Source organism: Protomyctophum bolini, assembly GCF_963924005.1.
Source record: "Protomyctophum bolini genome assembly, chromosome: 20".
Lineage (NCBI taxonomy): Eukaryota > Metazoa > Chordata > Actinopteri > Myctophiformes > Myctophidae > Protomyctophum > Protomyctophum bolini.
In genome coordinates, this window is record NC_137881.1 from 17,872,445 (window position 1) to 17,891,042 (window position 18,598).

The window sequence follows — 18,598 nt, forward strand, 5'->3', positions numbered from 1 at the left end:
AAAAAGAATAATGTTGAAATCATAGAAATGAGTTCTTAAGCTGTGAGTCTGTATCATATTTGGATTCGGTCCTTTATCCACAGCATAACAGAAATGTTATTGTGTTGATGTAACCTTTGAAACCACTGATAATGGAGTGCCGCTACCGTGCGTGTGTGCGTGTGCGTCTCGCACGCTGTCTGCTGTGCTGTCATCAGTTGCAGCAATTACTAGCAGTGACATTAAATTGCTGTGGCATTTTGGGAATTCCAACAAAGGCGTGCCCACAGCTGTGTTAAAAGGCCATGTTTTGGTGGCAATTAAAAGTGAGTTTTCTCCAAAGGCAATGAATTATGTAATTAACTTGAGTCATTACAGTATGTTAGTGTGTCTCACTTTTACAATCCAAGAGACCACCCTCCATGTGGCCTGTATATTTCGTTGCTATCGGGCAAAAACATTGTGAACGGTTTTAGACATACAGGGCTCCATTTTCCTCTCCGCTAAACCCCTTATCCCTAAACGTCTTTGCCTTTTTTACTATTTTGAAAAACATTCTTGAATAGTTCAACTAGCCAATCTACATTGACACATTGTGAGCTTGTAGACTGGCCATTTTAACTATTCAAAAATGTTTTGCAAAATAGTAAAAAAAAAAAAAGTTTAGGGATAAGGGGTTTAGCGGTGACGGAAATGGAGGTTTCCACCTTGTATATTGTTGGGGTTTAGGATGTTGGATGTATACTGTAGGCCTGTAGGGGGTTTTGGTTGGATGAAGAAGGATGACGTACATACTACAATATAAGCCGAGTAATGGTGGGTGAATTGAGGGTTTTGTCAAACATTCATGTGATGCGGAAATGAAAGACGAAAGGCATGAGGGAGGGAGGGAGGGAGGGAGGGAGGGAGGGACTGACCTGCTTTATTGTGTCATATAAACTCAAACATTTACCCTAATTACATGCACTTGGTGTTTTTGGCTTTTCTGAAATAACCAATATAAAATGTTACAATGAGGGCATAATTCATGTATCACCAAACGGGGCCATATTTCCAAGTGCTCGTTCATTTCTAAGGTATTAATATTATATGGCACCGCTCTCTATATGGCACCACTCTCTAAGAGTCTGCTTGCAATTACATTCAATCTATAATTTATACCGTGAGTTGAGTTGACGACAAGTATATGGGCATTACTATGAATGATCGAAAACATAGGAGTCATATATATCCCATTCCAACGTCATATTGTGATTTTATGGTTTCAACCCGAAAGGAGCTCTATTTCTTATCTTGGAGCGGACATATTTGCGAGAGGGCGCGCGCGCACGTGCGTTCGTATAATTATGTGTGTGTGTGAGCGCATGTGCGTGCTTGTGTGTGCGAATGATCGATCTCCTAGTGGTGAGATTATGTTTTGTGTGTATATTTGTCATAATTACTGTGTGTGTGTGTGTGTGTGTGTGTGTGTGTGTGTGTGTGTGTGTGTGTGTGTGTGTGTGTGTGTGTGTGTGTGTGTGTGTGTGTGTGTGTGTGTGTGTGTGTGTGTGTGTGTGTGTGTGTGTGTGTGTGTGTGTGTGTGTGTGTGTGTGTGTGTGTGTGTGTGTGTGTGGCTGCAGTGAGGTATATTTGTGAGAGCACATGCATGTCCACTCTGGGGAATTCTGGCATTCCAAGTATCTTCCTTTATCGTAACAGTACGATGACGTAATTGTGAATCCATTCCCACCTTCCGTGGAATCCGTTCCGTGCCTCCAAAGCACACAAAGCGGTAAAGGGACGTCATGTGGTGGTGTTTAGAATCTAGTTATATAGTAGTTCCTGGGCCTGATGGTTTTTTTCCACACTGATACCTGTCTCTCAGTCCCTCCGTCTTATTCAAGTGTCTCGTTCAGGTCTGAGCCGCCGCGGTGACCTTCTGTTTGTCTTGGCAGCGGGAACTGTCTGGCTCAGTCATTGGGTCTAATGGGCTTGCCATGCTGCGCTGTGCGCCGCACCGCCCCGGCTCTCTGCGTTAGCTGAAATGAAATCATAAAAAGCCCTTTATCCCTCATTCATCCCAGAGTCCCGATTCTGCTACGTTGCCTCCAATCACGGCCCCGCGTTAGCTAAAGCCTGATGACACTGGAATTCCTCTCAAGTTGCAAAGAACTAAAGAGGAGGTTTGCTTTGATTAATTCCCAGCGCACTCTGAGATATCTAGCTTTTCCAAGTCACCCTGTAGGCTATGAGTGAGCATCTGCTGGCATCAAAGCATCAAAGGGACCTAATTTACAATAAGCAGATAGCTTCATAATTTTGACAAAGGATCTGTCTGCCTGACAGCCATGTGCCAAACAGCTCCAATCTGTTCGACAGACTCTCATTCAAAATGAACAACTGCGTATTTGCTGAGCTGTCATGCGGGCAAGGGTTTGTTTACTGAAAGGGAATCATCTGTCCGACACCTGTGAGTGTATACTTCAGTGTTTTGGTGAGGATTGTATACAACTTAGTTGGAAGAATTATTTTCCCAGTACTTTTGACACAAAATTGCATCTTAGATTTTCTTTTGTTGTTGGTTGGTTTGTGCTTCTGTACAATCGGTTCCGAGCCCAATAGGGTCGCCACATCACGATGTGACTTTTCTAAAACGTCGTGGCATGAAAGTCTTAAAGATCTATAAGCTCAAAACACATTGCGCCACGGCAACTTTGTGAGCTTGTAGATTGGCTATTTCCGGCGTGCTATACCGTCATGCAACAAAGTATAACGTTTAACCCAGCTTAACTCATTTTGGGCGGGAACCCCTTTTGGTGTTAGCATTATGTTATGCTTTAGCTATTGAAATAGCAGATCTACAAGCTCATAGCACGCCACTCGGTGGCGCGCTATGAGCTTGTAGATCTGCTATTTTTTTTTTTATCGTGAAAATGTGCCTGAAATCTTTGAATATATGTTCTTTCAGAGCGAGTTTTTAACTCAAATCTTTGCTACTGAGAGGGTCCCTGGAACTACATTTTTTCAGATGGTCAGTGGCCAATGTCATATATATTTGGGGTTCCTTGACATGAATATGTTTGAGAACAACTGACATAGAAACATGTTTTCTTTCAGAAATTTTTTTTTTAAATTTCGACACAGGCCTAAATGGTTTAAGAAAGAGAGCAGATCTGGGGCCAGTGAAGGAAATATCAGCTGCCGTCACTCCACCGACCGCAGCTGACTGATGTGCACAGTGGTTTGTTTTATCGCTCACCCCCAAAGCCAGCTCAGCCACATGTCCATTTTCTCTCCCCCCCTACCCCCCTCCCCCCACCCTCTCTTTCTTCTCCCCTACATCCAGGACCTGCGAAGGGCAGAATATCAAATATCGCACATGCAGTAATGTGGTAAGTTCAGCAAACTCATCTTTATGTAATGGACGTCAGTTGGTCCCTTTCATGTGGGTTTCAACTTGGAATAAAATGGAAACGGTAAACTGTGTTGGAGACTCTACTACAATATTGTGCTAGGACTATTATGACTGCTGCCAGGTCTTGTGTTTTAAGGACCGAATGCGTGTGATCTAAGGATGTTGTGTTAGAGCAAGCTGGGCAATGGAGAATTGGAGATATATGATGTTCAGGCAATTATATAACCTTGTTACATGGCTTGGTTGAATGCTTGATTCTGATTGGTCAATCTCTGAATTCAGAGGTCTGTTGTGTCTTGATAATGACCGCTTCGCTCTATAACAGACCCGCCTAATCAAACCCTCTGAGCACCAGCTGCAACCTGCTTGATTTACTGCTGTTTCCAACATGGCACACACACACACACACACACTGTGACACACCATGTCATTTACAGCTAAACATTGCTCTCAAAAATGTTTTTGAAACATTTGAGCGAGAAATGGACAAAGCAGTACCCGAAAATTGATTCTGTTCTGATCAACTCACTTCCTTGTTTTCAGACAGTGCTCCAGCCCTGCAGCTGGGCAGACAGCAGCCAGCGCAAACTTATAGAATACTTATTTTCTTGTGTTTTGGGTCAATTTATTAATTTAGCCATGTAATAAGCGGGATAATATCTGGCTAGGTAGTTATTGTCGGGATATAATTCACCTTCAGGGTGATTAACTCGGTGGTTAAACTCCCTGTCTGTGAATTATCTTCCGACAATGACCACCTAGCCAGATATTATCCCTTACCTAATATTCATGTTTTTCTTACTTCATCCTCATCCAAAACATCCGGAATTGCATTATAGTATAATGCAATTCCGGATGTTTTGGATGAAGTAAGAAAAACACGAATTTGATTTCTTTAACATTTTGCATGTACCGTTTAATGATTATACGGTACATGCAAAATGTTAAAGAAATCGAATTGAATCACTCCGATGCATCTCTCTTTTCTGTTTCTTAATTGATAGGATGAAAGTAGTCTGACAGGAAATGGGGATAGAGATGGGGGGAAAGACAAAGACACGCGGCAAAGGCTGTCGGGATCGGGCACGTCGAACCCGCGGCACGCCGTCAGGCTGGCTCAGCAGCCTATAGGTGCCCAGACGGTTGAGCTAACCGCCCGGGCCCTCTTTTCTGTAACACTCCCTCAGGACTGCCCTCCAGACGTGGGCGACTTTCGCGCTCAGCAATGTTCGGCGCACGTGGACGTGCGGTTCCAGGGAGAGTACCACGAGTGGCTGCCCGTGGACAATGACCCCGACAACCCGTGTGCCCTCAAGTGCAAGGCCAGCGGCTCGGGCCTGGTGCTGGAGCTCGCTCCCAAGGTGCTGGACGGGACGCGTTGCTACACCGAGTCTCTGGACATGTGTATCAGCGGAGTCTGTCAGGTATGTCATGTATGAATTTGCCTTGTGAAGGTGAAGGCAAATTACTGCTGATCTTTCTTTGCCCTATATATATATACACGTATATACACACACACACACACACACACACACACACACACACACACACACACACACACACACCATGCTCTGCACACACCTGCCACTTCTTTGCCCTATCTATCCATTCACTTCTTGCTTCTTATCTACTAGTGCCATGCAGCCAAAATCACCAAACCAACAGTGGTCCAGCGGTTTGGGTCCCACTGAATTAAAAGTGAATAAATCAAAACGGAATCCATGCACGGCGAGTGGCATCCCGCCAACTCCGTGGCATCTGCTTTGTGAATGAATACAGAATGAGGAACATTTTGACTGACATCCCAGGAAATGGTTCACAATGCATTTTTTCCTGGTTGAATGAAATGGCATCCTGAAGCATTGCGTGTGCGCTGAGGTATCGGAGGGGGTTTATAAGGCGCTCCAACCTTGCTTAGAACCACACTGTGGTTTTGGCTTCATTTGACTGACACTTCATGCTAAAAAGTCCATCAATCAAAAAACGGTTGGTTGGAGATAATGTTTAATACAAAACATTGTGTAACATTTGTTCTGACTAGCTCATAGAGCTGGGTTGAAGGGGATGCTCTGAAGGCCTCTTGTCAGTTTAGATGGTGGAGTGCGGTTGTGCGTGCACCCTAGTATGAACGTTGTGATTGTGTCTGTGCACGTGACTGAACCCTATCGTCCCTACTCTGGGGCATAATCAGTCAATATACAAACTCACAATGCATCACAACCCAATGTGCTGTGAGCTTGTAGATTGGCTAGTTTTGGTGACGATTTTGGTGAACATTTGGTGTAAAGGGGGAAAAGGAGGGTACCAAATATAGAGTCCTGGGGGACCTGACCGCAGACAACTAAGTAAATAGGGTTTACAGCAGTCAGTTTCCACCAGATCGAGCATATGGCCTTGGACCACCGTGTCATGAGTGCCATGTTGAATTATTACCGCGAACTGCTTTCACAAGGCCAATCGACCGCCGTCTGACAGCCAAGAGCCGGTCACGTCAATCGCATATTTAATCACTTTAAATCAAGTTTACCGTGGCCACCTCCAGAGGATCTGCGACAGCGTGAACAAGAACAGAGTTCTATGAATAGTGTTTGTAGATTTACATGTTGTAATAGATCCTTCATGATGGAATATGCAACACACCAGATTGCATGCCTTTATACTGTTATGGTACAGTGTAGTTTGGTATTTTGGTACTGAATGGTCCAGCATAGTACATTATGGTATGGTATAGAGTGCCGAAGTCCTGACGTCACTCGCTCGTCCCCTCGATTCCCCTGGTTCACGGAAGTAATTTCTCTATGGAGAATAACATGGGGTCATCTTAATATCGTCTACTATAAGCATTGTGGTCCAAAAATTAACGAGCTGTCTCTGCGTTATTGTCATGGAGGTGTCTCTGTATCGTTTGCGACAGTCAGTCACTCATATACAGTATGATACAGTCTGTTTCTAGCGAAAATGTAACTAATTCAGTATCAGTGACACATTTTCTCTGTCAGTTGATTCTTCATATCCATATGAGTGAAGCGGCCTGGATGATTTGTTTATTTTTCAAACACAGTTCTTATATGAGGCGATCTAAATTCCCCTATGGGGATTACAATGCAAAGAAAAAGTACATGAATCCGTGGATTTGCGCCCTCCACCGATATTGACGTCAGACTTCGGGGCTCTATAGTAAGGTATAGTATGTTATATGGTATGGTATTGTATGGTGTATGGTGTATATGGTATGGTAGGCACTAGGCAGGGCATAGTACCACCAGTACCCTAGTAACAGTACCATGGTAGCAGTGCGATATGGTACTTGGTACTTTTATGGATTACTTTGGGCAGCGGTGGCTCAGGGGTAGAGTGGCTGGATGGCAACCACAAGGTTGCCAGTTCAAACCCGGCCTCTCCGACAGTTAGTGTCGAAGTGTCCTTGAGCAAGACACTGAACCCCTAATTGCTCCTGATGTGCTGGTTGGTGCCTTGCATGGTTTCTGCCGCCATCGGTGTATGAATGTGTGTGTGAATGGGTGAATGTAATGCACAATCTATGTAAAGCGCCTTGGATAAAGGCACTTTATAAATGCACATTTTTTTTTGTCTCAGATTGTAGGTTGTGATCACCAGTTGGGAAGCACGGCAAAGGAGGACAACTGTGGCATATGCACTGGAGACGGCTCGTCCTGCCGACTTGTACGGGGACACTACAAGTCCCAGCATGCCTCAGGAAAAAGTAAGAACTCCCGCAGCCCCTCCTCCCCCCCAAAGAAAGCGCTTGATATCTATCTCCCAAAAATGTTACATTTAACCATTCTTCTTCTTCATACAGTTCAGTTCTTCTTCATGTACTTCATTATAAAATATGGAATATAGTATTTGCACTACACTACACAGATCAGAATCACACACACAGTTTTGGTATGGAATGAACATAATATAATAATTAGGCCTGCATTGCTTTGCCTAAAACACTGAATTATGAAACGGACCGCAATTGGAAAAAAGCCTGCCGCTGGCTCCCATTTGTCGAAGAGAGATCTATATTTTTCAAATGATATGCTTAAATTATCGCTTTGGCTAAAACACTGAATCCTGCAGATAAAGTAGGCTATGTACATATACAGTAACTACAGGCATTCATAACTACAGACATTAATATAGCCTACCGCATAGAATTGTACAATTATATAGCCTAGATTTAACAAACAAGCTTGATTTGACATTTGTAAATTGGTCAATACAAAAACTGCTATGAGGATAAAACAAGAAAAAGCACCAAGACTTGTTTACATCAGGTCAAAAAAGGAAAAAACGTGACAACCGTATCGAAAAAGTGGTAACCAGGTCTTCGTGTCCATAGGTCGCTTATAGGTCTTTAACTCTGAGAGTTATTATCGTTCTTCAAATGTAAATGTTTGAGAAACAATGATATAGCTACACGAGTGATATGAGACCTAATCTCCGTAGATAAAGGTCTGCACAGTTCTGCGACTGTGTGTGCAGACTTTTTCTTTCTTTTCCTCACTTGTTTCTTGTCTTGCACCAGCGAACACAGTAGTATGTGCACAACATAGCTCTCTGAACTTAATCTCAGTAGATAATGTCTGCAAACACTCTCTCTCCCCATCTACTGTAAGCTTTCAGCTTAATACCTGTCGAACACCCCTTGATCATCACCTCACCAATAACACTCGAGCCTGCGACGACACATGGTGTTGATTATTATGTCCCTTGAACCTGTGCTGTGAAAAAGGGGACAGCCAAGCGACTATACAGATGTAGAGTCTAGGTTCCCATCGACTTCATCTGGGACTATTAGTTTCATTAGATCTTATGTAGAACCAGCATAGTGTTGGTTACTGAATATGTTTGGAATTCTGCTCTGTCCCACAACGGGACCAATTCATTAACACTGTTGACCTTCATGCCATGTTAGAAGATACTTTGTGGCTGAAGTAACATTGTTTTCTCCCTCTCTCTCTCTCTCTCCTCTCTCTCTCTCCTCTCTCTCTTCTTTCTCCCTCTCTCCCTCTCTCTTTCTCTCTCTCTCCCTCTCTCTCTCTCTCTCTCTCTCTCTCTCTCTCTCTCTCTCTCTCTCTCTCTCTCTCTCTCTCTCTCTCTCTCTCTCTCTCTCTCTCTCTCTCCTCTCCTCTCCCTCTCCCTCTCCCTCTCTCCCCTCTCTCTCTGTTTCTCCCCCAAGCTGAAGACACAGTTGTAGTCATCCCGTATAGGAGTCGCCATGTGCGTCTGGTCCTGAAAGGCCCGGATCACTTGTGTAAGTCTTGGTAGGTCCGGGGGCGGGGTGCTCTTCCATCCAGAACACTTCAGTCAAACATTATTTATGTAGCACTTCATTTCATACATAAGGTGCAACTCAATGTGCTTCACAGAATGGAAGGATTAGAAGGAAATAAAAAGAGATAAAGTAAAATATATATATATATTATGGCAGCATGGTGTTTTTGCTCCCAGTCTTAGACCCTCAAAATGCAATTTTTTTACAAAATATATTTAAAAATGAAATAACACTAAATGCTAGGGGGTATCAGAAAAAGTAGTAGGAAAGTTTCTACAAAGCCAAATAGAAACTTACGAAGAAAACGAGGGAGCACTCAACGCTACGATGGAACAGTGCACCCATGTGCCTGACAGTGGTGGCGATAGAGAAGGCAGAGGTGATCCAATAATGAAGGCCCTGCAGAGCTCAACTAGAGAGATACATGGGCTGAAAACAGAGCTGAAACAACAGGACTGATTTATCAGGGAGATCACGTCGAAAAATAACACATGAGATTTCAGAAGCCAGTACTGAGGGAAGTTCCATGCCTCCTACGTTCATAGCCAACATTTTGAAAACGGAGTTGAACCTCGAAGCAGACGTGGACTTATGCATACAGCGAGCGCATCGCTCCATGATTCCAAAGCCATAAAAATGACAAAACACCTCCTCGGTCCATCATTGTCAACTTTCAGCACTCCAACATGAAAGAACAGAGATTCCTGAAGACGGCATGGTCGAAGAAGATTAAGCATGGAGACAAAGTTGTCAAATTTCCGCATGACTACCCAACCGAAGTGCTCAAAGAATACAAGGAAATAAAGAAAATCCTGAAACAAAACAAAATAGGCTTCCAAACACCCTATCCAGCCAGAATAAGCAGCAGAGGACAGAAAAAAGAGGCTTCTCTGTACAGACCCCGACCGACCCCCTGTGGAGCGGACACTTCATGGGAACAACGCCAGTGTTTTTGGCAGCAAATTTAGATTTTAGTTTTAGTCGTAGTCTCTTGAATAGTTTTCATTTAGTTTTAGTCACATTTTAGTCACCTGGAATGTTTTAGTGTTAGTGTTTTAGTCAACTTAATATCATAAGATTTTAGTCGACTAAATCTATAGTTTTTTTTTTTGTCAGCTGAAATGTGTTTTAGTGGGCCTTGATGCCGTCGTGATCTCTTGTCCACTAGTCCCTTCATATCATTTAGCTTAGGGTTAATTTAGTTTCCATTTAGTTTTCGTCAGTGAAAAAGTTTTAGTCGACGAAATCAACACTCAAATCCCCACACTGGAAGGAGAAGAGCACCCGAGGCAGAGGCTCAAGCCCACCACACACCGGCTGCGTCCGCCGCGCGGCGCCGCGCGGCGGAGACGGTCGCAGACGGTGTGTGATGGGCTTCAGACAGACTTGATCGAGCATGGGAGAAGCTGGCACAATTCCGTAGACAGCAAGTACCAAGCGACGTGCCAAACGATTCATAATTTAATTTGGTTACGGTCTTGAAATGTAATTGGATAAAACTGAGACGTCTGAGAATGATAATACCTCACGATGATTATACTATCTAGGCTACACAATGAAAGAACCACCTGATTTTGTTAAAGTTTATTTTCGTTATCTTAACAGTATTGTACTATTGGCATAAGTGTTCCATTAGAGCTTAAAACAAACCACAACTGGACCAGTGACATTAGGGAATATCTTTTCCTTGAAAACAAATGAATTGGAAAATCTTAGTTTTTTTTAAACCTTTATTTTTTAAAGTAAAGTACGGTAACTAGTTACTTTCATAATTTAGTAACTAGTAAAGTAACTATAACTATAACTAATTACTTTTTAAAAGTAACTTGAACAACACTGCACGAGACCTGGTCACACTATATGGGGGCTTTCCCCATGTATGGGGATTTTACTATCATCCCTGATGATGTCATAGTGATGTCACGAGACCTAGGCACAATATATGACGTGACAAATTGAGTGACAATATTGAGTGTGACATGACGTGACAAAAAAAACGCAAGGTTTCATCATACACTTAGTTAACTGCGACCTTTGGTCTCAATGAAGTATGATGGAACCCATATTGCAGATTTTGTATGTCAAAAAATGACAGCAGGCATTTGAACCATACAGTACAGCAAGAAATATTGCTGTTGATCCAAGTAATAACTTGGATCAACTATCTGCCAGCTACCTTACCTTCCAAATAAGTACCTCATCCAATGAATAATCTATCCGTTATCCCTAGCATTGACCAGATTTGATAAGGGGTTCTCTCATACAGGAAGCATGATTATTTCTAAGATTACATCAAGAAGGCCAGGGCAGAATAATAGGAAGAGAGTTTCTCTCTCTCTTCCCTTCTCTTCCCTTCCCTCTGGCTCTAATGAATCCCGCTCCAAGCGCTTCCAGCAAACGATCACTGATGTCAGAGTTTTGGCATCAAACTCCCGTTCGGTTCAAATCGATAACAAATGTTCCAACTCTTCTCTACTTTACCTATCTATCCGTTTATAGTGGCTCCTTTTTCTTGAGTGGGGTGAATAGTACCGTACTTCTTTCTTTTCTTTTTTCTTTTTCTTTTCTTTTTCTTCGTCTTGCTGGACAGATTTGTCATTAACCCGTTTTGGGCGGGAGCCCCTTTTGGTGTTTCAAGCGTTACGTTACGCTTTAGCTGTAGGAAAAATAGCAGATCTACAAGCTCATAGCACGGCACCGAGTGCCGCGCTATGAACTTGTCGGTCTGCTATTTTTGAAAAATCGTGAAAATGTGGCGCAAATCTTTGAATATATATATATATATATATATATATATATATATATATATATATATATATATTCTTTCAGAGCGAAAGTTTTTTAACTCAAATCTTTGCTTCTGGGGGTTGCCTGGAATGGAACATATAATTCTGGGGGTCCTTGACATGAAATATTGAGCACCACTGATATAGAAACATAACTTTCATGATTTAGAAGATTTTACTTTACTTTTTACTTTCGACGTGTGGCCTAAACGGGTTAAATATTTCCCCCTGCTCTCCTTGCTGCCGAGGGCAGTGAAATGGTAACCATCTGTCGGCAACAGGATGACGGGCGCTCCTTAGAGCGTGTTCCCGTGCTCGCTGTTGTTATTGTTTAAACTTCCATGCTAGAATTAGAAAAGACCCCATTAGGCCCAGGTTGAATCGAGGTCAAAGTGGTGGAATAGCTCTCGCTACGCCCACCGGTCGGCTCGCATGGATTCCCGTGGGTTTCCCAGTACCGCTGCAGAACCCAGTGCGTTTGGATCCAAACATAACAGCCCCGGACTGTTTTTGCGTGTTACTTTGGTCGATCTGAAGTGTGTATTTTGCAGTCGGTCAGTGTTAGTGTTAATAGTAGTAGTAGTAGTAAATAGTATTATACTAAAGTTTTCAAATAATTATGGTGGTGTAAAAGTGGCATATTTGCCTTTGAGGTGTACTGGAATAGATAAATGTACAGTATTTAAAGGGATATTCACCTTCAAAACAACTTTTGGTCATTTCATCGTCTACTCGGGCTTATGTGAACACCCCGGACAGTTTTGAAGTTGCTCGATTCAGTATTTAGATATTTGATATTCATTTTAGCTGACCGCCCCCTTCCTATACAACCCCATTGTAACTTCAAACTCCATTTTAACCATGATAGAGTGCTTGAAAACACCCGTCATTCTTTCTGGTTGTCCTTCTAATATGTGAGGGGCTGTTTTTGAGTGGTGCAACCACTCCTACAACCAGCAATGTCCGTGTACCTGTTTGTGTACGTCAATGAGCACGAGTGGTGTGCGCATGCGTGAAATTGGAACGACAGAAGTATGTGACATGGCTGCCACCTGCTGTCTAGGTTCGCTAAAGAAGGAAAGGCAGAGCCAAAATAATAATGAAAAAATAGTTCTTAGTGACGCGGATTGATATCCATAATAAAGCTAATCTGACGGAGCAGAAAGAGAGAGAGAGAGAGGAGGGGGGAGAGAGGGGAGTTGCACCACTCGGTTCACACAGGTGTGATTTTTTATTTTTATTTAGGCCTACTGTTTTAATTCCCGAGTACTGAATTGTTTCCCAAAAACAATTATTAAAAATAAATGAAAACAGTACATGAAAAAAACACGGCCCCCTCATGTATTAGAAGGACACTATCGGTCACCAGTCACTATCATGGTTAAAATGGAGTTTGAAGTTACAATTTGGGTTTGTATAGGAAGGGGACAGGGCAGCTAAAACGAATATCAAATATCTAAATACTGAATCGAGCAATTTAAAAAACTATCTGGGGTGTTCACATATTATGACTGAGTAGACGTGAAATGACAGTAATGTTTCCCATTGTTTGCATTGTCTTTTGTCCCCTGCTATTCTTTGGTTCCGCTGGTACTGTAGATGTGGAGAGCAAGACGCTCGGCGGGGTGAAGGGTGAACTGGACCTTGACCATTCGGGCCAGCACCTCCTGGAGAACACCACCCTGGACTACCAGAAACTCTCTGAGAAGGAAGTCCTGAGGATTGCTGGACCGCTCGGGGCCGACTTCACTGTCAAAGTAAGAGCTGTGCTGCACTAGGACGTCATTGTAGGTGAAAATAATGATGGCAATTGTTTGAAAACAGCGCGGTCTGCAAGCTCCGACGTGTTGCTTGTAATTTGGATGTTCATGAAATCATTTCAAATAATTTTGTTCTTAACCCTGTGCACCTAGGACGACATCAAACAACCCATTCGTTTATAATGCATCCAGCATCGCTTGTATTATTTTTTACCGGTTCTTGGCGTTCCGCATTGTGACGTCATTGATTATTTTTCCTCCGTCCACACTTTTAATGACTGTCTTTATAGCGGCATTTATCTCTGAATTGAAACTCAGATTGAGGTGATCATACAGAACATCCATGATTTAGGAGCTCAATAAAGCTCTGAGTGCCCCGGAAATGATTGATCGTTACTTCCGGTTCACAAAATCAGCTGGTGGCTCTTCAGAAGAACAGCTTCGGCGGCTGAAAAGCGTGGCACGGAAGCGGCTAAACTTGACATTAAACGTGGCGCTCAAGGAGTTCTGGGCGGGAACCCTTTTTGGTGTTTTATAGCAGATCTACAAGCTCGTAGCACGGAACCTACTTGTACTGTAAGTCTGCTATTTTTGAAAAATCGTGAAAATGTAGTGCAAATCTTTGAATAATTATTGGCGGCCAATTACATATGATATTGGGGGTCCGTGAAATGAAATAGTTTGAGCACCACTGACATAGAAACATAGCTTTTTCAGAAAAACTGTCATGTTTTAGAAGAAGACATTTGTAGAATCGAACTTAGGTCTAAATTGGTTAAGTGGAAAAGAGAGCAAAGACACATGCACATCCTCAACCCAAACTTGGGCAGGTGCTGAACAGCATAAAGAATATAAATAAAGAAAACGCTCGCACACTGAGGGCTCCAATGCGACAGAAGCCTTCATTGCACCATTAAAGTGACTGTGACGTTTCCAGCACAAGGCTCGTCTTCATAAATCAGACCAGAACAATCTGTCTCATTGGAGACCACAGTGTGCGAGCGTTTTCTTTATTTTTATTCTGTCCTTTAAGTGGCTCCGTGGTTAAGTGGCTAATGTCTTGCAGAGATAACCCCGCGTCGAGATAACACGATGCAATTCCTATGTCTGTCCTGTCCACCATGTACTGCATGTGGTGCAGTGTTGTTTTTGGCAGCACATCCAACGCCCGCCAAAATACATTTTAGTCGACTAAATCAACTGTAGATTTAGTCGACTAAAATCGTATGATATTTAGTCGACTAAAACTAGACTAACACTAAAACATTCCAGGTGACTAAAATGTGAACTAAAACCATTCAAGAGACTAAAACTAAAATCAAAATGTGCGGTCAATCAACACTGATCCCTGCCCACTCACTGTCTGTAGTCCAGCGCCGGGCTGCCGGCAGATTGTTGTGTGTACTTTGATAACAATAGACCACTAGAGCATCAACTACTGTGTCATCATCAGACAGTGTAAACAACACCAAATTAGGATACAGTAGGCATCCTATAGCTAACTAAGATGTACAGTATGAGCCACTGGAAAGGTAGGGGGGAAAATATATTATATTAGTTTTGCAGATGTGCCAGTGGAAGGTTTGCTGTCAGATGTGAAGGAGAAAGCACCATGCACCATCACCACTGGAATAGTGGTGACAGTCAATATTGTTTTTGAAATGCAATGTTATGCAATTCCAGGTCCAACTTAGGCATTTAGCAGTACGCTCTTATACAAGATCAGAGTAATTGGCATGAACCCTAGTCAACAAACGACAGGGTAATAAATGGTGATGTAAATTGAGTGCAAAGGAAAACTATTTAGTGCTTTTAAAGTAACTAGGATACCAAGTAAACATGAAACCTTAGCATCTGTCTAAACAGCATGCTAAATAACATTCTTAACATTTTGTGATCACAACCAAAGATGTGTTTTGTGAGTTTTTCTTACTTTCATTAGAGTAAACTTCATTGTCTCCACCAGGCCGAAGGCATGGGGAGAGAGTATGTTTTGCACTCCGTCCGTCCTTCGGTCCGTTACCAGCTAATCTCTGGCACTGTTGGCCCGATCCATGCCAAACTATGCACACACATTCCCTGGATGCCAACGACAAACCTCTGCCCCAAATATTCCTCAAGGACCTGTTATAGTGCCACCATGAGGCCGATTTTGGCAAAACACATTTCTGTAGATTACTCTTACACATTTTTATCCATACATCACACAATTTGCTATACACTATCTCCATGGTCAACATGGATCTGCACCATTTCCCATCTTCCATCCTGATTGGCTAACATTGGCTTCCAAATCTCAAATGATTGGTCCGTTTCGAACAAAATGCCACAAATCACAAACACAGTGTGCAATTTCCGTGAAATTATCTACGCACATTTTCACTAGGCCGAGGACGACATGCCACTATTTTTTTTCTCCAAATCAGCCTCACGGTGGCGCTATAACAACACAATTCCTGTTTTTACCTATAACTGCATTGATCTGTGCACACTCGCTAGAGGCCATGGAAAAACATTTTTCCTGCATCCCTCCACATCTGCCGGTTATAGCGCCACCATGAGGCCGATTTCTGCAAAACACATTGTTTATATTAGTCGCACAGATTTCATCCACATCTCACGCAAATCGGTACACATTATCTTTGTAGTCATGTGATCAAGACGAGTTTGTTGGATTTCTCAGATTCTACACTGATTGGCTATAAGATTGCCTTCCAAAGTATTCAGGAGTGGCCCATTTCGTACAAAATGCTGCACATGTTCTGCTTATCCAGAATTCTATCCTCAGAGATGCTATGAGTGATCTGGTTCTGCATTTCCTCAACAAAATGAAGAAAATTGTTGCAAAAAACAAACAAACAAAAATGTTTATATTATTTTCTCTGATCTGCTATAGAATGTCCCCGCCCACGACTACTACCCTCCTCCGTGTGTGTGTCCCATGCGGAGCAGCAGTGGCTCAGGGGTAGAGTGGCCTAATGGCGACCGCAAGGTTCCTAGTTCGATCCCGGGCTCCCCCAGAGTTGGTGATGAAGTGTTCTTGAGCAAGATTCTGAACCCCTAATTCAGTGCGGTTCTCAAACGTTTTCAAGGATCCCCAAATTGACACTTATTAGCCCGCGCATTGAAAAGATATGCCAGGGATCCCCATAAGAGAAGATTTTTATGTGATTCTCAACCATTTTCATTTCAATTTAATTTCCCAGTTTGATATGCAATAGGCTAATTAGTGGCATTTCTATCTCTGGGACCCTATATTGTATCAATGTTAATTTAACTCTGAGAGTCTACAGAGTTACGGACCCATAAGGGTCCATTTGATTCCAATCATCATCACTTATTATTTATAGTAGCTGGGGATCCCCTGGATCCTCAAGGACCCTGGGGGTCCCCGGACCCCACTTTGAGAACCATTGCCCTAATTGCTCCCGATGGGCAGGTTGGTGCCTTGCACTGTATGGGTGAATGTAATGCACAATCTATGTAAAACGCTTTGGATAAAAGCTCTATATAAATGCACCATTTACTTTGCACCCCTGGTTCATGGATAAGGCATGACAAATTGATCTATACAAAATGCCTCCCAAGCAGCAACCATGTTCCATGTTGCATTTACAGCTACAGGCAGCCTACAAATACAGATGACTTTCCCCCAAATCAGCAATAAGATTCAATGCTGGTCTAGAGGTAGGGCGTAGTGCATGAAGCGTAATTTATGCTAGTGTGACATGTTGCAGACAAAAATTATGTCAACTCAACAGTTTGGATAATTTTGTGGTGCGGAGCAGTCATTGGATGGTTGCTGTGGTAATGATGGTAGCTAGGTTACTACTACGTCACTTGTTTTTTTCTGAACGAAGATGTATATCGTTGCCAGATTGGTGGAACATAAATCCCAGCTGGGCTTGGTGTCTGGTTTCTATAGTGACAACACACACTGGCGCTAGACTATATTATGTCAAATGTCTTGAAACAAAAAAAGACAACATTTTCCGTAGACACTTTGTCGCCAAAAGCATACATGATGCTCAATACAAGTAGTCAGCTTGCCTTAACTGGCCTCAAATGCTGAATGCGTTAGCTTAAGCCTGAGTTATACTTGGTTGCGAAAATAGCCGATTTACAAGCACACAACACACATTATGATCTTGTATTTTGGCTAGCCTTGATGGCGTCGTAATGGCTGATTTTATACTTGCCGAAAATAGCAGATCTGGAAGCTCTCAACGCTGCGACGCGTTGTGAGCTTGTAGATCTGCTATTTTCATCATGCAACCAAGCATACAATGACTTGTCTTTTAGTTCTACTGGATCTCTTCTCCTCTACTACCTCCGTAGCCTAGTTTTTATTTGTAAACGAAATTGTCAATACATTTAGTCTTAGTTTTAGTCATCATAGCTTAGTTTTTATTTTGTTTTATTGCGTTTTCTCCGGTGAAAAAAAAGGTACTCGACGAACACGTTTCGTCCTAGTTTTAGTCGACAAAATCAACACTGCTTTGTAACTGATCCCAACTCCGCTCTACTGCATAGAACCAGGGTGACATCAAGGGTTGACATTTTTAGCTTTTTGTTTAAGTAAAAACGGTAGTTTTTGCTTACGTGAAGCCATGAAAAATGGAGTACCTCAGCCAAATCAACACAGGATCAGATTGTCCTTGAACCTGTGATGAACCCTCCCCCCCGTGTCACGTAGAGTTCAGGGTGGATTTCATCTTCTCTGTTTAGGTTTAAACCTACAGGGGCATGTGTGCACACCACCTGTAGTGTCCCCTCATTCTGGGGCATACATTTGTTGAAAATAAAGAGATCATCAAGCTGAGCTTGTGGATCGGCTATTTTCTGTGAATATATTTGGTGTAGGGGGGGCTACTATTGACCCCTGGGGACCCTGGTCAAGAAAGTATAAGGTTTAACCCATTTCGACCCAGACTGATTCTACATCATCTTCTAAATCATAACAGTTTTCTGAGAAACCTATGTTTCTGTGTCAGTGGTTCTCAAACTATTTCATGTCTAGGACCCCTAGAATTATATGTATTTGGCCTTCGACCCCCATCTGTTCCAGGGACCCCCCCAGAAACAAATATCTGAGTCAAAAAACGTATGCTCTGACAGAATATATACTGTATTCCAAATTTGCGCCACATTTTCATGATTTTTCAAAAGGTTTTGAGGCCATGCAACAATAGTAGCGCAGACCTTAGCTCCAAAGCCAGTGGTTGTTTTGGCTTAAAATGTGTCTGTTATGACAGGAGTGATTTCATGTCTTTGGCTGTTATGGTTGCAGTGATACAGTTCATTGGTGTAAATGCCCCTCGATGACACTTTCCTATGAGCGATGGTTGACAGACTTTGGAATGTCAGGCCTTGGACTATGTGAAGAATTAGA

The 18,598-nt window shown here is 42.6% G+C and overlaps 1 protein-coding gene across 4 annotated transcripts in view; it reads left to right on the plus strand.

Annotated features, from left to right (window-relative positions):
- The window catches only part of LOC308335697 (ADAMTS-like protein 1), a 157,840-nt gene that overhangs the window by 104,388 nt on the left and 34,854 nt on the right, over positions 1-18,598 (plus strand). For all 4 annotated transcript variants that reach the window (XR_013966076.1, XM_080792856.1, XM_080792857.1 and 1 more), the window contains 5 exons: positions 3,305-3,350; positions 4,561-4,797; positions 6,971-7,097; positions 8,565-8,639; positions 13,046-13,203. Coding sequence is in view for 3 of the 4 variants with exons in the window: in XM_080792856.1 (XP_080648982.1) it covers positions 3,305-3,350; positions 4,561-4,797; positions 6,971-7,097; positions 8,565-8,639; positions 13,046-13,203 (643 nt within the window). In the remaining variant the exon portion in view is untranslated. The remainder of the gene's footprint in view (positions 1-3,304; positions 3,351-4,560; positions 4,798-6,970; positions 7,098-8,564; positions 8,640-13,045; positions 13,204-18,598) is intronic.